The following is a 26,878-nucleotide window of genomic DNA, read 5'->3' as shown; positions in this document are numbered from 1 at the left end:
CCCCTATTCCAACACCAGGTCCCTCAGGTCAGCCCATCAGAGGCTCCTGACAGTCCGGAGGTCTAACCTCAAGCTCAGGGGGGGCAGTGCCTTTGCTGTCGCAGCCCCTGCACTGTGGAACAGCATCCCCACCTCCATTAGGCTCCTCGCCCCCTCGATAGATGCCTTCAAATCTAGGCTCAAAACCCACTTCTACCTACTAGCCTTTCCCGTTCACTGACTCGTGCCCTGTTTTCCTGTGTGCTTGCCTGTGTGCCCTCCCATAAAACGGAGTTGTGATTGTTGTCTATATGTATCTATGTATCTACCCTCTGTACAGCACCTTGGTTGACACGAGTCATGTTAAATGTGCTATATAAATAAATCTGATTGATAAGTATTAGGGGTGCACCGATATATCGGTCGGGTATCGGTATCGGCCGATAAGTGCCTTGTTGACTGCTATCGGCCTATCGGCCGATAAGCTCAAATGTGCCGATAGCAGTCGCCGATAAATACCCATCAATTTGTGTAGCGTCAAAAGGCAAAAAAAAAAAAGTTCACTCACGACCTACCTGCACAACGCCTGCCGTCCCCCACACACACACACACAATCTACTGCATCAAAGTAACTACTTATGATTAACAAGGCATTCGTTTTGTGGCATTAGCGTTATATAGTTAGTGTTACACGGACAATAACATCAGCATATTATTATTACCCATAGCAGCAAGGCATTACTCCGAGTCCGTTCATTAGCTCGGTTCCATTCCGTTGCTCATTCCGTACCCAACTACACATTCTGCAATCTGTTAATAAAGTTTTCAACCAGACAAATGTATAGAAAGGCTTTGTTTTATTATAACATTTGTTGCAGTAAAATCATTATGTCTCATTTGGTCATGCGTGGAGCGCCGGTTGGCGGGCCGGGCAGCTAACGTAGCTACGTTATTAGCTATTAGATGCAAGACTAACGTTACTGGTGAAAATGTGATTTGCGTTGGAATACTCCTTTGTCAACTTGCTGTACTTTGCTTGCAGGTCTGCAGTCATTATTGCTGCATTAAGAATAGCCCCAACTTTAGCCAAGGTAACGTTATGGCTAAACCTTTAACAATAGTTAACGCTAGCTTTCGGTTAGCTGTTCAATGCTATTAATAACACAACTCCCCGTCAACACCCTCTCTCGGGAAGATGAACATTTAAGAAAGTATCTGCTGTTAAAATAAGTGTTACACGTTCAATAACACGCATATTATTTACCCGAAGATAGCTGTAAACAAGGCATTACTCCGTTAGTCCGTTCATAGCTCGGTTCCATTCCGTTGCTCATTCCGTACCCAACTACACATTCTGCAATCTGTTAATAAAGTTTTCAACCAGACAAATGTATAGAAAGGCTTTGTTTTATTATAACATTTGTTGCAGTAAAATCATTATGTCTCATTTGGTCATGCGTGGAGCGCCGGTTGGCGGGCCGGGCAGCTAACGTAGCTACGTTAAGTGTGTTCTGCTCTCGCATTCGCAAACAGAACAATGGCGGCATGCCCGGAAGTAGAAAAATTTATAAACGCTTGCCGATTGGTGGTAAGGACAGCAGGAGGTGGGTGCTAGCGGTGTGGCGTAATTGGCCGAATAGACTGTCAATCAAAATGGTTCCATTGCATTGGTTGAAAGCTCTGGTTGAGAGAATAGTATCCCGCTGCAGGCCGCAAGAATGGTTCCATTGCATTGGTTGAAAGCTCTGGTTGAGAAAATAGTATCCCTCTGCAGGCCGCAAGACGATACTGGGAGAGAGATAGTGATACCATAAACATATTTCTTGATGTTTCCTTTTTTTAAGTAAGTAAAGAGGCCTACAAATACAAACATACACATACAAATATACAGTAGTTTCATTAAAAAAATATATATATATTAAAAAAAAAAAAAAAAAAAAATTTAACAAATACTTATATACAAATATACAAATATCGGTATCGGCCGATAGTGTTAGTTGAACAATCGGTATCGGTATCGGCGGCCAATTTTCATATCGGTGCATCCCTAATAAGTATTGAAAACATGCTTAGTATTTGACAAATTCGATATTTTTTTATTTGATTAATGTGGGCACTGATATGCGAAAATTAACTAAATGGTTTTTAGCTGTCGGACCCTCCTGTACAGGAGCAGTCCCTACTCCCTAGCCACAGCTATGTGGTCTTTATGATGGGTGTCTCCTCTCGGATGACTGGTATACGCAGGTTAAATGTTGCCATGATGGATGAGTCCAGGTCAGAACCAGGCAGCCCGTTGAACCCGGCTCTGCTGTTTGATGACCTGCTATTCCATGAACTCTGCAGCTTGGTGCCCACTGTGCCCACCAGCATGGTGCCCGAGACGCCCAGGTAATAACCTGTTCCCACCAGCATGGTGTCTGAGACGCCCAGGTAATAACCTGTTCCCACCAGCATGGTGTCTGAGACACCCAGGTAATAACCTGTTCCCACCAGCATGGTGTCTGTGACGCCCAGGTAATAACCTGTTCCCACCAGCATGGTGTCTGAGACGCCCAGGTAATAACCTGTTCCCACCAGCATGGTGTCTGAGACGCCCAGGTAATAACCTGTTCCCACCAGCATGGTGTCTGAGACGCCCAGGTAATAACCTGTTCCCACCAGCATGGTGTCTGAGACACCCAGGTAATAACCTGTTCCCACCAGCATGGTGTCTGAGACACCCAGGTAATAACCTGTTCCCACCAGCATGGTGTCTGAGACACCCATGTAATAACCTGTTCCCACCAGCATGGTGTCTGAGACACCCAGGTAATAACCTGTTCCCACCAGCATGGTGTCTGAGACACCCAGGTAATAACCTGTTCCCACCAGCATGGTGTCTGAGACACCCAGGTAATAACCTGTTCCCACCAGCATGGTGTCTGAGACACCCAGGTAATAACCTGTTCCCACCAGCATGGTGTCTGAGACACCCAGGTAATAACCTGTTCCCACCAGCATGGTGTCTGAGACGCCCAGGTAATAACCTGTTCCCACCAGCATGGTGTCTGAGACACCCAGGTAATAACCTGTTCCCACCAGCATGGTGTCTGAGACACCCAGGTAATAACCTGTTCCCACCAGCATGGTGTCTGAGACACCCAGGTAATAACCTGTTCCCACCAGCATGGTGTCTGAGACACCCAGGTAATAACCTGTTCCCACCAGCATGGTGTCTGAGACACCCAGGTAATAACCTGTTCCCACCAGCATGGTGTCTGAGACACCCAGGTAATAACCTGTTCCCACCAGCATGGTGTCTGAGACACCCAGGTAATAACCTGTTCCCACCAGCATGGTATCTGAGACACCCAGGTAATAACCTGTTCCCACCAGCATGGTGTCTGAGACACCCAGGTAATAACCTGTTCCCACCAGCATGGTGTCTGAGACACCCAGGTAATAACCTGTTCCCACCAGCATGGTGTCTGAGACACCCAGGTAATAACCTGTTCCCACCAGCATGGTGTCTGAGACACCCAGGTAATAACCTGTTCCCACCAGCATGGTGTCTGAGACACCCAGGTAATAACCTGTTCCCACCAGCATGGTGTCTGAGACACCCAGGTAATAACCTGTTCCCACCAGCATGGTGTCTGAGACACCCAGGTAATAACCTGTTCCCACCAGCATGGTGTCTGAGACACCCAGGTAATAACCTGTTCCCACCAGCATGGTGTCTGAGACACCCAGGTAATAACCTGTTCCCACCAGCATGGTGTCTGAGACACCCAGGTAATAACCTGTTCCCACCAGCATGGTGTCTGAGACACCCAGGTAAAAACCTGTTCCCACCAGCATGGTGTCTGAGACACCCAGGTAATAACCTGTTCCCACCAGCATGGTGTCTGAGACACCCAGGTAATAACCTGTTCCCACCAGCATGGTGTCTGAGACACCCAGGTAATAACCTGTTCCCACCAGCATGGTGTCTGAGACGCCCAGGTAATAACCTGTTCCCACCAGCATGGTGTCTGAGACGCCCAGGTAATAACCTGTTCCCACCAGCATGGTGTCTGAGACGCCCAGGTAATAACCTGTTCCCACCAGCATGGTGTCTGAGACGCCCAGGTAATAACCTGTTCCCACCAGCATGGTGTCTGAGACGCCCAGGTAATAACCTGTTCCCACCAGCATGGTGTCTGAGACGCCCAGGTAATAACCTGTTCCCACCAGCATGGTGTCTGAGACGCCCAGGTAATAACCTGTTCCCACCAGCATGGTGTCTGAGACGCCCAGGTAATAACCTGTTCCCACCAGCATGGTGTCTGAGACACCCAGGTAATAACCTGTTCCCACCAGCATGGTGTCTGAGACACCCAGGTAATAACCTGTTCCCACCAGCATGGTGTCTGAGACACCCAGGTAATAACCTGTTCCCACCAGCATGGTGTCTGAGACACCCAGGTAATAACCTGTTCCCACCAGCATGGTGTCTGAGACACCCAGGTAATAAGATCTGTTCCCACCAGCATGGTGTCTGAGACGCCCAGGTAATAACCTGTTCCCACCAGCATGGTGTCTGAGACACCCAGGTAATAACCTGTTCCCACCAGCATGGTGTCTGAGACACCCAGGTAATAACCTGTTCCCACCAGCATGGTGTCTGAGACACCCAGGTAATAACCTGTTCCCACCAGCATGGTGTCTGAGACGCCCAGGTAATAACCTGTTCCCACCAGCATGGTGTCTGAGACGCCCAGGTAATAACCTGTTCCCACCAGCATGGTGTCTGAGACACCCAGGTAATAACCTGTTCCCACCAGCATGGTGTCTGAGACGCCCAGGTAATAACCTGTTCCCACCAGCATGGTGTCTGAGACGCCCAGGTAATAACCTGTTCCCACCAGCATGGTGTCTGAGACACCCAGGTAATAAGATCTGTTCCCACCAGCATGGTGTCTGAGACGCCCAGGTAATAAGATCTGTTCCCACCAGCATGGTGTCTGAGACACCCAGGTAATAACCAGCATGGTGTCTGAGACGCCCAGGTAATAACCAGCATGGTGTCTGAGACGCCCAGGTAATAACCAGCATGGTGTCTGAGACGCCCAGGTAATAAGAGGGATATTCACAGTTTCTTCGCCCCAACAATACGTATGGAATTACTTCTTTCAGTAATTTTCCTTCATATTTTTTCTTTGACCAGTATGACGGTGAAATAGGTATTACATTCTACTCACAGTGGTCTCAAAAAGGTCTTACGAAGTTTAACCCTGTGTGATGATGAAGGGGATCAATGAAGGCATGTCTTGTGGTCGTATCTGATCTGATCTGACCCCTGATCTCCTCTGTCTGCGTGTCCCAGCTCACCACACGTCCGGCGCAGGAGGCCGTGGAGGCCGTGTCAGAATGTGGAGGTCGACTTGGAGACTGTAAGTAAACTCTTAACCCTTTCACTGCCACACGACAGCCGGTTAACCCTTTCACTGTGACGATACAGAAGTTTAGCCCTTTACTATCATACAACCGACGGCGATGCTCCATCATTAGCTCATTGTCACCTGCGTTCAGAGAGAGAAAGAGACTCTTCACTACGACTCTAAAACCAAACCTCTGCATGTTACAATGATTAAAGCGGAATTCCACCGCAAAGGAGATTCCACCCGAAGTTGAAATTAAGATTTGTAACAATTTTGTGTTTTATGATTGTAACTTAGCTTAACACATCCAGCGCCAAAAACGCTGTACAGCGTTATTGCCCGCCATGCGTTGACCGCCAACATCGCTGTACAGCGTTTTTGAGATCAATATTTCATTTTTTCGCCATGGCATTTATAATTCATCCACCCAACCCCCGGTGCTGCAGCGGGACCCTGAATGGGACTGCAACGCCTCAATACCGCCGCCTGGTGGATGGTCGGGCGAGTTACACACTCAAAACCGGATAGTGTCATCGGTGCGTCGAGGAAATTCCTCCGGCAGTCACATCTCGCTACGGGACTACAGACAAACACTGGTGTGCATATGGATCGCTGCCACAACGCAATAATCGATATGATTTCCGCGTTTATTGCGCCATACAAACCGGAAATGAATCTAGGAGATCAGCGTCGAATAATTGGGATCTTTCTCCTCCAGTCTCATCGGCGCACGGTAAGAGGGCAGTAATGTTATTTTCAACCCGATTGTTTATTCATTTCACTGCAAACAGTCTGATCAATATATCAACACATAGTAAATAAAGCCGTTACTGACGATCAAGGAATTATAAACGACCCCCCCCCCCCCCTTTCCTCCATGCATGATGAAGCATAATGTATACCGATCATATACATTTGAATTTTTTAATATAGCGTGTATGGGAAAGAAACGCCAATCGATAATCTATATATGCTTCAGGGCCTATAACTACTGTTTTTGGAATTATAGCAGAAAAGATTAAAACACTTATATTCTCGAAGGTATTAACACAACAATGTATGAATGAAAAAGTATAACGTTCCCACATCCTGAACGATAGATAATCGATGTTGAATGGGCCATAGTAATGTCAATATAGCAATACAATTTAAAAAGTTATAGCCCTGCAAAGAAGGTAAACATCTCCATAGGCTTTTAACGGTGGCAGACTGGGTACAATGATGGGCATACTGTGTGGCAATCAATGTGTTAAAAGGACAACTTAAGTGCATTTAGCCCCAACCAGTGTTCATCTCTATTATGTTACAAATAATCTGATGCTTATTTTGGCTTTTAAGAAAACAAGATTAACATTTTCTTAAAACAAGATTAAATTGACAAATCAAGAAGAAAAAAAACTTGGAATAAGCTAAATTATCTGCCAGTGGAATAAGATAATCCAAGATAATTCTACTCAATATTGGACTTATTATACAAGATATTGTCACTTGATAAGATTTATTTTTTTGCAGTGTATAAACATGCAGCTACCTGGACCTCCAGAGCACTTCTAGTGTCAGCGGACACACCAACAACATCCTAGCAGATTCACACGCACACGACTCCATGGCATGAACATGAATAACCTGTCTTGAACAGCACCGCTGTTGAATTTCTTTTCAGGGGAAACACTGGAGGGTGTGTGCAAGTGTGAAACTGGGGTATCGGCAAGAACAGAAGGGATCTACTTAACCCTTTCACTGCCACACGACAGAAGGTTAACCCTTTACTATCACACAGCCGACGGTCACCGGCTGTCGTGTGGCAGTGAAAGGGTTGACCTTCTGTCGTGTGGCAGTGAAAGGGTTAACCGCATTTGGTAGTGCGGCAGTGAAAGGGTTAAGAGCGTGTTGAGTATTTTCTTGAAGGCAGTCGGTGTAGTGAGAGCTGTACGTTTTTAAGGGTGTCTTGAAAAGCGTTCCAGTCATAAGCTGCTGCAAAGTGAAAGGAGTTTTGGCCGAAGGTGGTCTTGGAGCTTGGGATGTATAGTTTGATGAGCTCGCTTGATCTTGTGCCGTACGTGCTCTGAGAAAGGTGGAGCAGGTCAAGCTAACTGGGCGAATAGACGCAACAGGTATGTGCAATGACACTGTTTGCTATTTCTGGCCCTATGTTTATTTTAAGTCTTTTTTTCTTTGTCAAATTAAGCTAGCTGGTCAATTGCTGTAGTGCTGCACGTATCCTCAAGCTAATCTGGTGACGTGTACTACATGTGCCCATTCAAGCTAATCTGGTGTACTACATGTGCCCATTCAAGCTAATCTGGTGTACTACATGTGCCCATTCAAGCTAATCTGGTGTACTACATGTGCCCATTCAAGCTAATCTGGTGTACTACATGTGCCCATTCAAGCTAATCTGGTGTACTACATGTGCCCATTCAAGCTAATCTCGTGTACTACATGTGCCCTCTGGTGTACTACATGTGCCCTCTCGTGTACTACATGTGCCCTCTGGTGTACTACATGTGCCCTCTGGTGTACTACATGTGCCCTCTGGTGTACTACATGTGCCCTCTCGTGTACTACATGTGCCCTCTCGTGTACTACATGTGCCCTCTGGTGTGCCCTCTGGTGTACTACATGTGCCCTCTGGTGTACTACATGTGCCCTCTGGTGTACTACATGTGCCCTCTGGTGTACTACATGTGCCCTCTCGTGTACTACATGTGCCCTCTCGTGTACTACATGTGCCCTCTGGTGTACTACATGTGCCCTCTCGTGTACTACATGTGCCCTCTGGCAGGGCCGCCTGGGAGAAATGCGAGGCCCTGTGCGAGATTAAACGCGAGCCCCCCCCCCCCCCCCCCCCCCCCCAAAAGGTTAAAAAAAAAAAATTTTTTTTTTTTCATACAGTCAACATATTCTTAAATAATAGCGCTGCCCGAGGCGGGGCATGATACAGTCAACATATAGCAAAAGAGAGAGCGAGAGAGAGCTCCCGTTCTACAGTCAATATACAGTGTACAGAGAGAGAGAGAGAGAGAGACACACATTGGAAAGAAATTGAAATGCTATTTGGCCCTAAACAGAGTACACAGTGGCAGAATACCTGAGCACTGTGACTGAAGATCCTTGACTATACAGACTCAGCGAGCACAGCCTAGCCATCGAGAAAGGCCGCCATAGGCAGACTGTGTGTGTTAGAAAGAGAGAGAGAGAGAGAGAGAGCATGTGTGTTAGAGAGAGAGCATGTATGAGAGAGAGAGAGAGAGAGAGAGAGCATGTGTGTGTGTGTTAGAGAGAGAGCATGTATGAGAGATCCAAAAGGACAAAGATCAACACTTAAATCCAAGAGAGAGAGAGAGAGAGAGAGAGAGACACATTGGAAAGAAATTGAAATGCTATTTGGCCCTAAACAGAGAGTACACAGTGGCAGAATACCTGAGCACTGTGACTGAAGATCCTTGACTATACAGACTCAGCGAGCACAGCCTAGCCATCGAGAAAGGCCGCCATAGGCAGACTGTGTGTGTTAGAAAGAGAGAGAGAGAGAGAGAGAGCATGTGTGTTAGAGAGAGAGCATGTATGAGAGAGAGAGAGAGAGAGAGAGCATGTGTGTGTGTGTGTTAGAGAGAGAGCATGTATGAGAGATCCAAAAGGACAAAGATCAACACTTAAATCCAAAGAGAAGAGGGTCTATACCAGAGAAACCAAAGCAGCAAGGAGCCAATGGCCGACATCAGCTAAATAGGCTAGCCAGGTACTGTGACACCAGGCCACACACAGCTTTGGCCAACGGCCCAACGCTACCCAAGCTACACAAACGACCAAGACATTCACACACAGCACATGTCGTATCTCCAAATGTTGTGAAGTAGCATATGTTTTGCCTGGAAAAAAACATCGTTATTAACAAAACATTCGGGAGGGGAAGGAAGGAAGAGTGGGGTAATGTCATGACATTTTCATTAATCTTACCTGCACCAAGGAACGCAGGGCGAAAGGCCGTAACACAGGTCTCCACGTTGACGAAAGGCCTCTCGCTGTCGGGACAAAAATAAGCTGCTGCCAGAGCCTTGTCATGGTGCAGGCCCGACTACATCTTCTGTCAAAGATGATGTCGTAGTCAGAGTGCCAGAACCCCCTGCTATTCTCACGGCTAATGTCAATGGTCGTAGCACAAGCTAACAGCTAACTCAAGGCTAACTGATAGCATCAAACGAACGTTCCCAGCCGAGCGCAGCCGGCAGTTAACGTCGAAGCTAAACAGCTAACTGGCTAACAGTTAGCTCAACCAGGCTATCGCTAACCATTAGCTAACGCAGAAGCAAGCTATGCGGCTACATACAGCCAGGTGCTGACACCAGGCACACACCGTTAGCTACTAGTAGTACTATTAGCTAGTCGGCCAGTTTAGCTCCAGAGAGTGAGAGAGTGAGAGAGAGAGAGAGAGAGAGCGATGTCCACGGCGGGAATAGAATAGAGTTAATAGAATAGGTTAAAAACTCACCAAACGTCCAAGAGGATGGAGACAACCCATCATGACAAGGCTCCGGCCATTTGTCCCGCCTTTCGTCAACGTTCCTTGGTGACTGACCGACTGATAATGACCGACCTTGGCTGGCATAACTAAGCATAATAGTCAAAATCTGCACACGCGAAATATTCAAACGCAGCTGACTCTTCTTCTTCTTCTTCGTTTAAGTTTCCAGCGGCGTACTATGATGTAAGTAACCACTCCCTTCGTTGAAACCAATGCCTGCTGCAGAGCACCAGAGCTCCAATAGTGACCCAGGTGCAGACCCAGGAACAAGTCAGACACATTCTACAAACGTGTCTAATGTGAAATATATAAGCATATAATCAAAACTAGATTTTAGGTATGTGATGAAAAAGGGCCTCGCGGGAAGGGGGGCCTCGCAAAAAAATAAAAAATAAAAAAAATAATAAATAAAAATTTTTTTTAATTTATTTATTTTATTTTTTTATTTTGCGAGGCCCCCCTTCCCGCGAGGCCCTGTGCGACCGCACTGCTCGCACACCCCCTGAGGCGGCCCTGCCCTCTGGTGTACTACATGTGCCCATTCAAGCTAGCCTTTCTTTTTCCACAATGTTTCAGCTGAGAGGCCTGTTGTAAGTTTGTTGTTGTTTTAGCACATGGCCTACTTTTAATGTGGGCCACAGTTATAATTATGTTTAGCTTATGCAGCTGTACCGCGGCTATATCGTATTTTGTGTTTTTTAGATTGCTGGTGTTGCTTACATTTTTATATGTTCATAAGGAAAATTGGGGGTATAATACAGGGTGGAGCAAGGATGAGACAGCCTTAGGAACCTGTGTCTCTAACGGGGGATACTATTAGATTAGGTAGTAAATATGTGAAGCCAATCCTTATGGTTGACGGATCAATATATCGTTGGCCTCATACGGTAGTTGCCTGGGTCGTTCCCTTTTGTGTTGAAATATAGATCTTTGCCTGGCTGTACTCTCCTCCTGCGTCTTCCTGGCTTATCGCCTGTGTCCTCGGCAGTCAGAACACGTGTTACTTTAACCCTTTCACTGCCACACTACAGAAGGTTAACCCTTTACTATCACACTACCGACGGTAAACTTTCGTCTTGTTTACATCAGGGTCCCCCATTTTCAATTCATAATGAATTGTAAGTAAGGGTGCAATTAGCACCGTGCAATCCATTCTTTGTGGATCTAGCCCAGAGAGTTGAATGGACAGATTGAATAATTTTGTGATGGGGTCAGCTAAAAGATGATCGGCTGCTTTAAGAAACGTTGGATCCAGCCCATCAAAGCCAGCAGACGTATTTGGATCCAGTCTGGAAAGTTCATCCCGAACCTCAGAAAATTGAGAACTGATTGAAGGAAAAGCCATTGGTAATGGGAGGGGAGGACAGAGTGTGTGGTGGGACGCTATGAGGGTCAGCAGAAGAGAAGGCTAGTGTGGAGCTTACAAAGTGTTGATTAAATAGAGAAACCATGCAAGACCTGTCGGTAATGACAACCTTGTCAAAAGTCATGGATGCAGGTAGGAGAGGAGAGGAGAGTTTGTTTTCCATGGACTTGACTGTGGTCCAAAACTTCTTCGCATCAGTGCCACACGTTGTAAGTTTCTCCTTGAAGTGAGACATTTTGGCTGTCCTGGTGGCCTGGGTACATTTGTTCCTGATGGCCTGGGTACATTTGTTCCTGCATTGCCTGAATGCAAGCCAATCAGCTGGATTGGGTTTAACAACACTTTTTGCCAAGGCTGGCCACCGGAGATTCGGCGTGACAACAACAAAGACAATGGACGTGCGATCAAACGTAAACACAGAGGATGCAGGAGCTCCAGTAGCTCACCGCGTACCTCGAACGCTATTTCGGCGTCGGGGACAACCGTGCGCGTCACGGATCTGGGGTACACGAGTTCGACTCCCGGACTCGCCGTATTTTCTCAGTGTCTTTCCCCCCATCTATACCCCATTCAACCTGTTTCTGTCGGTCATACTTGACCAGAAAAAAAGCGATAAACGCGAAAAGAACCAGCTGACTGGTCAAAGTTTAAAAAAAAAAAAAAAAAACAGAGGATGCAGAAGTGGAATTAAGAAGAGACTGTAAGGTTCTCCTTACCGGCCAGGTATCCCTTCAATCCTGCTGGCAAACGTCCGGAGCATGGAGAACAAGATGGACGATCTACGGGGGGGCTATGTGAGACTGTTGTTCATTGACTATAGCTCAGTGTTCAACACCATAGTCCCCACCAGACTGGTGGACAAACTGATCGAGCTGGGTCTGAGCTCCGCTCTGAGCGCCTGGATACTGGACTTTCTGAGTGAAAGGCCCCAGGCGGTCAGAGTGGGGGGTCAGACCTCCAACACCATCACCCTGAGTATCGGGTCCCCCCAGGGCTGTGTTCTGAGCCCCTTGCTGTATTCACTATACACACATGATTGTGTGGCCAAGTTCAGCTCCAACTCCATAGTGAAGTTTGCGGACGACACAGTGGTGGTGGGGCTGATCTCTGACAACGACGAGAAGGCCTACCGGGAGGAGGTTGAGGTACTGGAACGCTGGTGCCAGGACAACAGCCTGCTCCTGAACATTGGTAAAACCAAGGAGCTGATCGTGGATTTTAGGAGAACACAGCAGGGGACACACACCACTGAGGATAAACGGGGCTATTGTGGACAGGGTGAGCAGCTTCAAGTACCTGGGGGTCCACATCTCAGAGGACCTGACATGGACAACACACATAGACTCAGTCGTAAAGAAGGCGAAGCAGCGCCTCTACCACTTGAGACAGTTAAGGAAGTTCAGAGTATCGGGAAAGATACTAGAGAGCATCTTGACTGGAAACATCACTACCTGGTATAGAAACAGCACGGCACAGGACAAGAAGGCCCTACAGAGAGTGGTGCGCTCATGCTAGAGTGACTGCTTAGTGTGTGAGCGTATACAGTGTGTGTGTTGTGTGTGTGCTCATGTGTGCTTGTGCGTGGAGAGTTCAGTGTTCAAGGCTCTGATGGCCTGGGGGAAGAAGCTGAGCCGAAGTCTCTCTGTCCTAGTTACTGGTGTTCGCAGGCGTTTGCCTGACCGCAGCAGCATAAACAGGCTGTTGTTGGGGTGGTGAGGGTCTTTCATTATCCTGCAGGATTTGCACCTCTTGTTGTATAGGACCTGCAGGGTTGGTCATGCAATACCCATGGTACGCTCGGCTGAGCGCACCACTCTCTGTAGGGCCTTCTTGTCCTGTGCCGTGCTGTTTCCATACCAGGCAGTGATGTTTCCAGTCAAGATGCTCTCTACAGCTCCGGAGTAGAAGGACTGGAGTATCTTCCCAGATACTCTGAACTTCCTTAACTGTCTCAGGTGGTAGAGGCGCTGCTTCGCCTTTTTTACGACTGAGTCTATGTGTGTTGTCCATGTCAGGTCCTCTGAGATGTGGACCCGCAGGTACTTGAAGCTGCTCACCCTGTCCACGGTAGCCCCGTTTATCCTCAGTGGTGTGTGTGTCTCCTGCTGTCTCCTCCTAAAATCCACGATCAGCTCCTTGGTTTTACCAATGTTCAGGAGCAGGCTGTTGTCCAGTACCTCAACCTCCTCCCGGTAGGCCTTCTCGTCGTTGTCCGAGATCAGCCCCACCACCACTGTGTCGTCCGCAAACTTCACTATGGAGTTGGAGCTGAACTTGGCCACACAGTCATGTGTGTATAGTGAGTACAGCAGGGGGCTCAGAACACAGCCCTGGGGGGACCCGATGCTCAGGGTGATGGTGTTGGAGGTCTTTCGCTCAAAGTCCAGTATCCAGGCGCTCAGAGCAGAGCTCAGACCCAGCTCGATCAGCTTGTCCACCAGTCTGGTAGGGACTATGGTGTTGAACGCTGAGCTGTAGTCAATGAACAACAGTCTCACATAGCCCCCCTTCTGGTGGTCTAGGTGAGAGAGGGTGCTGTGCAGTACTTGGGAGACCGCATCATCAGTGGACCTGTTTGGCCTGTATGCAAATTGCATAGGGTCCATATCACTCGGGAGGGAGGCACAAATGTGATCCTTGACCAGCCTCTCGAAACATTTCATGGCCACAGAGGTGAGTGCCATCGGTCTGTAGTCATTGAGACCTGTTGGGGAGGGTTTCTTTGGTACCGGGATAATGGTAGACATATTTTTTTTTATCAAGGTTTTTTTATTTGAGATTTTGTTTTTACAGGTGGTCCCACATGGACCAAAAGAAAATAAAAATAAAATAAGGCCCTCCCTCCCCCCACCCCTATACCAGACAAAATCATTCTACAATATCTTAGATCGTTTGTTAATCATTGTTTTTCCTTTTAGCTTTTAAATCACTCGACAGCAGTCACATATCCCTTGTATTCTGCAGATAGAGAAGAGGAAAAGTAAGAACATAATAGAAAAAATAAACCGTAACAAGCTGAGAGACCAGGGAAGCCAGTCAGATCGCCTCCGTCACATTATCCGCTTCCATACCCTCAAAGAAAGTCAGGAAAGGATCCCAAATATTGTGGTATTTTTCGGTACAGCCTCTGATAGTATACCTGATCTTCTCCAATTCAATATGATACATGACCTCTCTCATCCAGTGGCCGAAGACAGGCGGTCCCGGGTCCTTCCATTTGAATAGTATCAAGCCTTCTGGCCAAAAGTGAGCAGAAGGCCAACATTCTAGATTCCCACCATCTAAAGTGGATGTCCGCTGGGGCCACTCCGAACAATGCAATATATGGTGATGGCTCCACCTCCTTTCCAAATATCTTAGAGAAGGTGTCAAAGATGGTCTGCCAGTAGGTGTGCAATTTAGGGCACGTCCAGAACATGTGGAGCAGAGTGGCTCTATGTCGGGATATATCTTAGAGAGCCTGTCTTTAGACCAATGCAGTCGGTGTACAATTTTAAATTGGATAACCGCATGTTTAAGGCAAATGGAAGAGGAGAAAATCCCCTGTATCATCTTGTCCCATGTGATCTCTGTGATTGGTTCACCTAAGTCAGCCTCCCATCTGCCCCTGAGGAGGTCTAAAGGTGTCCAGTTGCTTCTATAAATTCTGCTTATAGCCTGTTTCTTGATCAGTTTACAGTTCAAGATTGAGTCTAAAAGGGAGGCCGGAGGGCACACTGGGTAGCAGTCCGAGTTCGAAGTTACGAAGCTCCGGAGTTGCAAGTATCTATAGAAGTGTGACCTAGGGATCTTGTATTTCTGTACTAGCTGTTCAAAGGAGGCAAAGTTGCCGTCCATATAGAGGTCAGACAGCGTAATCACTCCACTCCCAACCCAACTGTCAAAGGCCTTATCCATCGTTGATGGGACAAACATGTGATTTCTTGTGATCGGAGCAGCCAGTGATGGTTCCCCGAGGGAGAAGGTTCTTCTAAATTGGTTCCACACTTTTATCGAGTGGATGACAACTGGGTTCGAGGTAAAGCTAGATATGGGCTGTGTGAACGAGGGCTTAGCACATAACAAGGCAGATAGGGAGGTGGATTTAACCGACGCTCTCTCCAGTACTGTCCACCAGGGGGCTGTGTCCTCCCCCTTTACCCAGTATAATAACGATCTTATGTTTGCTGCCCAGTAGTAGTAAATAAAGTTTGGAAGCGCCATCCCACCCATTACGCGGGGTCTCTGCAGCATAGATCTTTTGATCCGGGGCGGTTTTTTGTTCCAGATAAAGGAAGATATCTGGTTGTTTATCTTGGAGAAGAATGTTTTGGTCAGAAAGACTGGAAGACTCTGAAATACATATAGAAATTTCGGCAATACATTCATCTAGGGCTGGGCGATAAAACGATAACGATAACTATCGCGATAAATTATTTCCTTGAAATAAACATGAAACGTGGTCGCAAAGTTTCGATATATCGATTTTCCAAGCTTGGATATGAGCACACGCACTAACAACCAATCAGTGAAGGAGATGGCCGATAGCGGAAAGAGACCCGGAAGGAGACGCAGAGGTAGGACTCTGTAAACAAGGCTGGCTAGGGCTAATTAGCTTGCACGGCGCTATTTTACAGTTTACCTGCCGAGTTGGTGTGTGTTTTGAATTCTGAGGGTAACTGTTATAGTAGTGTGGGGTATACGGTGGACGTCGTTGCAATGAATTGGGCGGAACAGAGTATTTTAGGGTCATTTTTAGTACATTGTCATGAGATACTCCGCTCGGAAACGAGGCTGGCTAGGGCTAATTAGCTTGCACGGCGCTATTTTACAGGTTACCTGCCGAGTTGGTGTGTGTTTTGAATTCTGAGGGTAACTGTTATAGTAGTGTGGGGTATACGGTGGACGTCGTTGCAATGAATTGGGCGGAACAGAGTATTTTAGGGTCATTTTTAGTACATTGTCATGAGATACTCCGCTTGCTTTGGCTAACTGCTAACGTGCACGGACTGATGACGACATCAACTCGACTCTCGAGACATTCACAGCAGCAAAACAAGTCTATTAATAATAGCCCGTCCATCGGCGCCGGGCATAATAAGTTAATTAAACTTGACAGACATTATATCGACGATAATTATCGATATCGAGTTATATGAAAATAATTTTATAATTTTATCGCGATAACGTTTTTGGCCATATCACCCAGCCCTACATTCATCTTTATTGTGTTGATTCTCCCACCCAGGGATAGCGACAGGGGGTCCCAACGTTCAATATCTCTCGCCAGGTTAGATAGTAAATGTTGATAGTTAGCCATATATAGGTCCTTATGTTCATGCGTGATCCATATCCCGAGGTACTTGAACTTTTTAGGGCTAATTTTAAACGGGAATGTGCTCAGAGGTATCCGAGGTGCCGACGGGCATCGGTTCGCTTTTTTGAATGTTGATTTTGTATCCGGATATTTTGCCGAAGTCCGCAAGTAGGGTCATCAACCGAGGAAGACTCGTTTGGGGTTGTGATATATACAACAACAACATGTCGTCCGCGTAGAGTGAGACTTTATGCTCCGAGCCCGCGTGCATGATCCCTTTGATATCGGTATTCTGCCTCAGGGCCAGCGCAAGGGGCTCCATTGCGATTGCGAAAAGCAGTGGATATAAAGGACATCCCTGTCTCGTACCCCTATGGAGTTCAAAGTAGGTGGATAGATTGTTGTTGGTGCGAACGGCAGCCATCGGAGACGTATATAGAATTTTAATCCAAGCGATGAGCTTAGGGCCAAACCCAAACCTCTCCAGAGCGTGGAAAAGATAGTCCCACTCCACCCGATCAAACGCTTTTTCCGCATCGAGGGAGAGGACCACCTCAGGTGTTCCGGGTGGAGAGGGGCTATACAGGATATTTAGGAGGCGTCTGATATTAAAGAGAGTATCGATTCTTGATGAAGCCTGTTTGATCCGGCGAGATAATCGAGGGGAGAACCCCCTCTAGACGACGGGCCAGAACCTTAGCGAGAACCTTGACATCGGCGTTAAGGAGGGAAATTGGACGGAACGAGCCGCATTCCAGGGGGTTCTTGTCTTTCTTAAGGATTAAGGAGATAACCGCTTGGCGCATGGTCAGAGGAAGAGAATTTGTTTTTTTTTGTTTTTGTAGAAGTCTGTAGGGTAACCGTCTGGCCCCGGGGACTTGCCACTTTGCATAGATCTAATCGCTGATGTAATCTCCGCAACCGTAAGTCCCTCCTCCAGATCTGCGGCCCTCTCTGGGTCGACTGTCGGGACATGGAGGGTCCTGTAGAATCGTCTAGCGTGGAGGGCCCCACTTGTGAGTCCGAGGTGTATAACGATTGGTAGAAGTTTTAAAGCTTTTATTAATTTTAAGGTTGTCAGTGGCTTTTGAGGATTAGAGCCTTCAGGTGTTTTGTTTAGAGACGTGCAACAGCACACTGTGGATGACGTGAGACGGGGCAGTTGGGTTTGCCGGGGGGGGGGGGGGATATATAAACTGCCATCATGAGAACGTGGGGGATCTCTCCGAGTCCTACAGCTAACATCACTATATCCGGGTCACAGTGTCGCTCTTTGGTAAACAAACGTAGTGCTGAAAATATACACTTTGACTGCTGTTTTGACAGGGTTAGGGTCTTTACTCTTGGCTACATGTTTTGACAGGGTTAGGGTCTTGACTCTTGGCTACATGTTTTGACAGGGTTAGGGTCTTTACTCTTGGCTACATGTTTTGACAGGGTTAGGGTCTTTACTCTTGGCTACATGTTTTGACAGGGTTAGGGTCTTTACTCTTGGCTACATGTTTTGACAGGGTTAGGGTCTTTACTCTTGGCTACATGTTTTGACAGGGTTAGGGTCTTTACTCTTGGCTACATGTTTTGACAGGGTTAGGGTCTTGACTCTTGGCTACATGTTTTGACAGGGTTAGGGTCTTTACTCTTGGCTACATGTTTTGACAGGGTTAGGGTCTTTACTCTTGGCTACATTTGAAAAAGAAACACAACATTAATTAATACGGACTGTATTGATCTATTTATGAGGTGATATTAATTTTGTACCGGACCACTCTGTCATGGTTCTTCTTCTTGACTTCAGGCTCATGGTTCTTCTTCTCGACTTCAGGCTCTCGCTCTGCCAGGGATGGACCGCTCGCCCAGCAAGACACCTGGTCGTCTTCACAAGACCAAGCGCAGGAAGCTGGCGCGGCCGGTGGCCACCAGCGTGAGGGAGGAGAGGAGCCCCAGCACGGTGTCGGAGGAGAGGAGCCCCACGGTGTCGGAGGAGAGGAGCCCCAGCACAGCGTATCGGCACAGCGGTGGATTTGTTCCTGCTTCCTCTCTCACAGACTTTTTTTTCACACCTGAGGTAGGTAGATTAAATTTTTAGAGACTAAAGTACAGAAAAAAGGTACCGTTGGGTACCGGTATCGATTCACAGGTACCGGTACCGTATCGGTTCAAATGTGAACGGTACCCATCCCTAGACCCCTCCGCATTTCACTGTATGCTTGTATGCCGTGACAAATAAAACTCCTGACTTGACTTGACTTGACTTAGAGGTACAAGCTTTTTGCCAGAGTGTGTTCTTTCAACGTACAAGCTCAATTCTTGGTCCGGTATCATTTCAGAGGGGTGTATTTATCAATGATGAGGCCAAAAGTGTTCTTAAAGTGAGACCAAGCATCCTCAATGGAGGGGTGAATAAGTCGAGTCTCTCCCAGTCTGCAGAAGCAGTGTCATTGAGAAAGGCCTGCATGTCAAGCTTCTTCACACAGCGCTTGGTCACGAGTACTGGGGGGCGTTTGACTGAGAGGCCAGAACCAACACAGGCAATGGCACAATGATCGGCCAGGCTATCGTCTGAGACCCCAGAACGGTAGCTAGAAGTAGGGGTGTAACGATTCGATTACGATTCTTCAGGCAACGATTCAATGCCTCATGAAATCTCTTCATTTGACCACGATTCTATACATTTTCGATACATTTTCTATCAGTTAATTCCCCAAAAATTTTTGAATACACAAATGTGGCTGGGGGAACTGATTCACTCAGCATGAATGGACTAGGTCAATAAAAACAATACACATAAAAATTTTTTATTTAGATTATAATACAAGATACAAGAGTTTTATTTGTCACGGCATACAAGTATACAATGAAATGTGGGGGGTCTTGCCCACAACGATGTGCATAATTACAATAGTAATATATAATAAGAATCCAATAGAACGACATTGTGCAATAACAAGTAACAAAGTAGGGCATATCGGTATCTGTACATGAGTTATTTACAGAGCATGGTAGGACATGCTAGGTCCTGTGGTAGTGCAATACACTGTTAGCTACGGATGAGGCACTGGGTCTTTATGTACACTGCTATACAATGCTATATTTTACAATCTCAAGCTATACTATATTATTCTTAAAGTGACCTTTCCTTCTGTAAAGTGACCATAAGTGTGAGCTTGTGCAGCATGAGTGTGTGTGTGTGCTCATGTTAAAGTGGCTGCTAGTGTGTGAGCGTGTACAGTGTGTGTTGTGTGTGCTCATGTGTGCTTGTGCGTGGAGAGTTCAGTGTTCAAGGCTCTGATGGCCTGGGGGAAGAAGCTGAGCCGAAGTCTCTCTGTCCTAGTAGCTGGTGTTCGCAGGCGTTTGCCTGACCGCAGCAGCATGAACAGGCTGTTGTTGGGGTGGTGAGGGTCTATTCATTATACCTCTTGTTGTATAGGACCTGCAGGGTTGGTCGTGCAATACCCGTGGTACGCTCGGCTGAGCGCACCACTCTCTGTAGGGCCTTCTTGTCCTGTGCCGTGCTGTTTCCATACCAGGCAGTGATGTTTACAGTCAAGATGCTCTCTACAGCTCCGGAGTATGTTGTTTGATTAGTATTGATGAGATTCCCTGGCAGATTCGTACAGTCAAAATCCGTTGATCAACTTGAGTTTCCATTCATTTGCATTCACATCACTGCACTCACCAAAGTCTGTGGTGGTCGAGATGTAACGTTAGGCCAAAAAGTGTCCCGTCCCATTTGCTGTGTGCCGCCTGGACGCCTGGTATCACGCTAACTACTGTAGATCCCTGAAAGCGTGTGGCGACGAGTGGCTTCGGAATGGTCCTGGTCGTTAACGTTAGACTCCGCTACTAGCTTCGTTGAAGAAATAGTGAAAATATCCATGCGAGAAACACCGGCCCATGGGCGCCGCCATTAACACTATGGCGTCCGTTCACGAGTATATACGTGTTTCGATTCCATGCGTTGTGGTTAGGGCTGCAACGATTAGTCGACATAATCGACAACGTCGATTATAAAAAATCGTTGACGAGAAATTGTTGCGTCGATTAGTCATAAAAAAAAAAAAAAAAAACATTAGTTAATTTTATTTTTAATTTTTTTGTGTGCACTACCTATCTTTGTGAGAGTGGCTTCTCAGGGTTCCAGACAACATCATAACATGATGATCCCATAGCAAATTTTGGACATTGAAAACATTGTTCCCCTGCAGGAGATGATGATCAGACTAGACACACAATACATTACACACGCACTCCTCTCACTCACACACAGCGATCAGAGTAAGACACACACATACACACTCCTCTCACTCACACACAGCGATCAGAGTAAGACACACACACATTCACACTCCTCTCTCTCACACACAGCAATCAGAGTAAGACACACACACATTCACACTCCTCTCACTCACACACAGCGATCAGAGTAAGACATACACACATACACACACGGACTCCTCTCACACACAGCAAACAAAAGACCTAGAAGTCTGTCTGATCTGACTCATCCCCCTCTCCCCTTACAGCTGTTCCACGTCACCCTCCTGGTCCTGGACCAAGTTACAGCCCCATCAGCCGCGGTGCTGGGGGCAGATGCTGCTAGTTATTTTTCTTTTTTGTTATAATTTTTTTAGTTATTTAAAGTACACTTCCACTTTAATTTGTATTATTTAATTTATTTATCTTGTTATGAGTGATTGCTGTATTGTTCTTCAAATACATTTTCATTTAAAGTGGCTTAAGATCCAAATTCAAATGTTTCATGAGTCATTATTTTAATTTGCTATGGGATCATCATGTTATGATGGTCCTGACAAGAGTCTCAAAGTCTGGGGTGATGGTAGACAAGCAACTCTGAGGTCATGCTCAATGTCCAATCTGTTCCTCTGCTCTGTCTTCAGCTGGACCAGAAGCCACTTTCACAAAGATAGGTAGTTAAAAAATATATATATATATATTTTTTTTGTTTTTTTTTGTTTACATAATTGGTTTTCGATTAGTCGACTAATCGAAAAAATAATCGACAGATTAGTCGACTACCAAATTAGTCATTAGTTGCAGCCCTAGTTGTGGTCCAGAGCCACGAGTATACTCGTGACGAGTTATTGTTTTATTCCATATTTATAACGCTTATTAGGTACCCGATCCACTAGCAGGATCTTTCCACATATTTGATTTTCGAAACATGCAGTACCGGCCAGATCCGCTTAGGGGCGCCATCGCTCCACTGCAGTATCATTGATGGGATTAAAAAAAAAAAAATGCTTTTACAGTCCTGTGGGCGGATCATAGATCCTTGATTCCAAAAGAAGACCCTCCATCTTGGATCAGCATGCCGAACGTTTTTTTCAGCGTGGAATAATGGGATTTATGATTAGCCAATGTGCATATCGATCTACCAGAATCCGATGACTGGTGAGGAAATGCTGCCGGCGATCACATGGCCTGACGGTAGGATAATATTACCCCAAATTACAGCTGGATTGGACATTGTGTGATAGACTACTGACATTGGCTACCGGAACGCACACTCTATTGCTAATCAATAATACTGATTGGCGTTCCCCGCCGCCCCCATTTCATCCATAGATGCTCTGTAATAGTCCGGATGCTACGCAGTTTGTTTTATTTCATTCGTATATATACAGCAGAAATGGCGTTTGATATAACGGCGCCAACGTTTAGCCTTTTTTGCAGCCTCCTGCAGAAAAGCCTAGACGAAAAGCGTGATATACCTTATATTCACGATGCTATAAAATGACAACCAACCGATGGATTTTTATTTTCTTTAAGCCATTATGAAGGCACGGTTTATGCACGCAAGTGACAATGACAATGGACAGATAGCAATACTAGAAATTATATATAAAGCTCTTAGAAAGTACATCGGTTTGTTTACAATCCTCTGTCCTCTGAGGCCTAAATCGCAGCGGGCGCCGGTCGCCATAGTGTTAACAGTAAATACTAGAGTAAACAAAACACGCCCACAGCACAGCGGCGTCTATACTTTCCGTAGCCGCATTTCTGGCGGACGCTCTCTGATTGGCCGACGTCAGTTTCTACACTGGTTAGGCTTAGGCACTCTTCAGTGGCCAATCAGAGAGCGTCCGCCAGAAATGCGGCTACGGAAAGTATAGACGCAGCACAGCGTGTCCCGCAGCCGCAGGTGAGTGACACAGACATGAGAGGAGGACTGCACTGGGTCTGGATCACTACCGCTCGCTAACAATCTTCATACAAATAACGCAGTAACAAACCATTCAGTAACGCTAACAGCGTTGGATGACGTGAGACGGGGCAGTTGGGTTTGCCGGGGGGGGGGGGGGGGGGGTGGAGTCCTACAGCTAACATCTCTATATCCGGGTCACAGTGTCGCTCTTTGGTAAACAAACGTAGTGCTGAAAATATACACTTTGACTGCTGTTTTGACAGGGTTAGGGTCTTTACTCTTGGCTACATGTTTTGACAGGGTTAGGGTCTTTACTCTTGGCTACATGTTTTGACAGGGTTAGGGTCTTTACTCTTGGCTACATGTTTTGACAGGGTTAGGGTCTTTACTCTTGGCTACGTGTTTTGACAGGGTTAGGGTCTTTACTCTTGGCTACGTGTTTTGACAGGGTTGGGGTCTTTACTCTTGGCTACATTTGAAAAAGAAATGCAACATTAATTAATACGGACTGTATTGATCTATTTATGAGGTGATATTAATTTTGTACCGGACCACTCTGTCATGGTTCTTCTTCTCGACTTCAGGCTCTCGCTCTGCCAGGGATGGACCGCTCGCCCAGCAAGACACCTGGTCGTCTTCACAAGACCAAGCGCAGGAAGCTGGCGCTGCCGGTGGCCACCAGCGTGAGGGAGGAGAGGAGCCCCAGCACGGTGTCGGAGGAGAGGAGCCCCACGGTAAAGCAGGAGAGGAGCCTCACGGTAAAGCAGGAGAGGAGCCCCAGCACAGCGTATCGGCACAGCGGTGGATTTGTTCCTGCTTCCTCTCTCACAGACTGGACCCTGGGAGTCTGGCTGGAGTCCCCTCTGCCACCCGCGGCCCCCTCCTCCTCTTCCTCGCTCCTCCTGCCCTCCGCCCCAGAGGAAGACCAAGCCACGGCTGCGAGGGAGGAGGGTTCCTCTGATGGACACGCTCAGGGTTCTACTGTGGCAGGTTCCACAGTGACGGAACCTTCTGTTCAGACCAGCAGGAGGAAGCGCACCGCAAAGAAGAGGCTGGCCAGCAGCAAAGACTCCAGCAGCCTCCACACACACTCCCTGTCCTTCCTCACGAGTGAAGAGAGACTGTGGCTGAACTCTGAGGCCGACATCCCTCCTTCAACAGGTAAACTGACACAAGTGAGACAGAGATGCTGTTTTTATGACTTTATTATTATCATTATTATAGGAAGTGCGAAATCACGATCAGAGAGAGTTGGTTTCTTTGACCACACATCGGTGCGTATCATTTATTAGCATAGTGTGACCACCACAACAAACCAAGCATAGAGTTAATATGGCCGACTCACCTACCCACAATCTCCTGTGTTCTTAAAGTGACAGTGTAGGTGAATTCTGTCCAGTCCATGTGATGATATCCGTAAAATTATTACGGATATCATCACCCCGAGAGACTACATGATCATACTCCAGACTGCAAGAATCAGACCATCACCCTACCATGTGAAGGTGGTCAAGCATGATGAAATCCTGAAATTAAATGGCTCTTACATCCTCAGCATCAGACCAGGCAAAAAAGCTGGAGAGCCGACTGTACATAATTTGCGGGCTCTTCAGTTTAGCAGTGATGGCAAGGTCCATTACAAGCTATCCTTCTCGGAGAACTCATGGGAAGCACTGCCACAGAGGGTCCAGGTGCCAAACGAGCCGATGACCTGGATTAGAATGTTTCCACATGCTCTGCCAATCACAGAGAGGAAACATGTCATGCCCACCAAGTGTCATCACTTCCTCGATAATTTGCCACATAAATAGGCATCAATCAATAGCTCTGCAAAGAAGAGCTGAAGTGAGGAGAGGAACATGCCTCCCAGTGTTTGATTCACCTGGCATGTTTGATTTAGCCAAGAGTCATGTAGGAGCCAAAGCTATATATTTAGGTTATTGTATTATATGAATGTTTATATGTTTGTTTTTATAACCTAAAAATAGGGAAACAATGTCCAGACACGCACTCCAGGTTTTTCCAAATTTATTGGCAGCCTGTAATCGTGACCTTTCGGTGTGAACACACCTTCTTCAGAATGGCTTGCATGAAGCATGAAGGGTAAGTGACCCTAGTATATAAAAGTTAAACAGGAAGTGACAACACATTCCCACAAGAGATCTGCAAAAAAGTACAAAATACCACTTACAAGCACAACCTTTTCAGAATTATGTAAATCAAAAAGAAGCGTGTAAAACATAAAAGAAACAGTAAATCACAAAGAGATATATCTATATATAGTTATATATATTTTATACAGAGTAGGCCTACATCTTAAACTCTAAACATAAACACTCATGACCCATATAAGCCATCTTTCAATTATAAATATAAAGAATGATAAATGAAAATAGTAAACAATCGAATGAAATGAAATAATCAAATGAAACGGGTCAAAACATTTTCCTCATTGAGGCCTCTAGGCTCTAGACAATCCAGAAAATGAATATAAAAAAAATTTGACCCATTTTATGGCTAATATTCCAAATGGCAATTTTCCATGTTTGTCTTCTACCCAATGTCATGGCATGATTAAAGAGACATTTTATTTACAACCAAGTACAGGTAGGAGTATCGCTGTTAGAGGCCGGATTACCTGTAATTCTGATTTTGTTGTTTACTTGCTTAAATATCCTTGCAACCTTTACTATGTTGGAAAAACAAGATGTTTTAAAAATCGAATTTCGGAGCACAAATGTTCTATAAGAAGAAATGACTAAGTCTTCAGTTGCAAGGCACTTTAATAAGTTAGGACATGATATTTCTGGCTTAAAATACATGGGTATAGAGCAGGTCTTGAGACCACCAAGAGGCGGCGACAGAGACTATGGGAATGCTTTTATATTCATTTTCTGGATTGTCTAGAGGCCTCAATGAGGAAAATGTTTTGACCTGTTTCATTTGATTATTTCATTTCATTCGATTGTTTACTATTTTCATTTATCATTCTTTATATTTATAATTAAAAGATGGCTTATATGGGTCATGAGTGTTTATGTTTAGAGTTTAAGATGTAGGCCTACTCTGTATAAAATATATATATAACTATATATAGATATATCTCTTTGTGATTTACTGTTTCTTTTTGATTTACACGCTTCTTTTTGATTTACATAATTCTGAAAAGGTTGTGCTTGTAAGTGGTATTTTGTACTTTTTTGCAGATCTCTTGTGGGAATGTGTTGTCACTTCCTGTTTGACTTGTATATACTAGGGTCACTTACCCTTCATGCTTCATGCAAGCCATTCTGAAGAAGGTGTGTTCACACCAAAACGTCATGATTACAGGCTGCCAATAAATTTGGAAAAACCTGGAGTGCGTGCCTGGACATTGTTTCCCTATTTTTATGTATGATATCAGAGGTTACAGCACCCAGTGACTGTCAAGTCTAGTGAGGTGAGCGCGTTCTACTACTTTTTTCACTTGTTTTTATAACCTGACATTGAAATGGCATTAGGAATATTGATTGGATTTAGATAAAGTTATTGAACCGTCTTATTTGTCATGACCAAACCTTCTAGAACATTTGTGATGTCACAGTATGATGTCATGATCGAACGTTCTGGAACATTGGTGAACCGAACATTCTAGAACATTTGTGTCTCTATATTCCACAATTCTCTCAGAACAGGCAGTGTGTAGCTTGAAACAGGACTGAACAGATAGACTAAACAACATAGACTGAAGCCTGCATTTCTCAACCAAGGTGCCAAGCCTACCGTTTTGCTGTGGAAAGAGCCGGCAAGTTGATTTACGGCTTTCCAGTGTGGAGGCATTTTCATGTGTCGGTTCGGCTGTGATTTTGGAGACTGGCAAAATACAGTTTTCTTACCTTGTAGTAGTAACGTGAATATTTAGGAAATTAGCTTTAGGACCACTTCTGTAAAGAAAGACTTCGCTGTGGAAGAGAAATAAACCATTTGGATATCTTTGTTTTACACTGGAGCGGCTGTGGACAGTATTTTTCTTTATCAACGAACGTACTACTCACGAGTAAGCAACTTTAACCAGTAGAGTGGAACATCGGCCCTCATAAGTGATTTGAGTTGTAACTCGAGTTTGCTTTATTGAATTAAGGCGAGACACTACAGGTGAATA

General features: G+C 45.9%; 1 protein-coding gene across 1 annotated transcript; it reads left to right on the top strand.

Annotated features, from left to right (window-relative positions):
- Window positions 1–2,242: 2,242 nt before the first annotated feature.
- Window positions 2,243–24,145, top strand: LOC311229414 (uncharacterized protein; the record flags this gene model as incomplete). The annotated part of the gene is made up of 5 exons (XM_084315498.1): window positions 2,243–2,370; window positions 5,330–5,396; window positions 18,394–18,636; window positions 23,322–23,912; window positions 24,137–24,145. The coding sequence occupies 5 exons, from the start codon at window positions 2,243–2,245 to the stop codon at window positions 24,143–24,145; spliced, it is 1,038 nt and encodes a 345-aa protein (XP_084171624.1).
- Between the last annotated feature and the right edge of the window lie 2,733 nt (window positions 24,146–26,878).

This window comes from Notolepis coatsorum, assembly GCF_963971535.1.
Source record: "Notolepis coatsorum genome assembly, chromosome: 6".
NCBI classification, from domain to species: domain Eukaryota; kingdom Metazoa; phylum Chordata; class Actinopteri; order Aulopiformes; family Paralepididae; genus Notolepis; species Notolepis coatsorum.
This window is presented reverse-complemented; position numbering and strand designations above follow the sequence as displayed.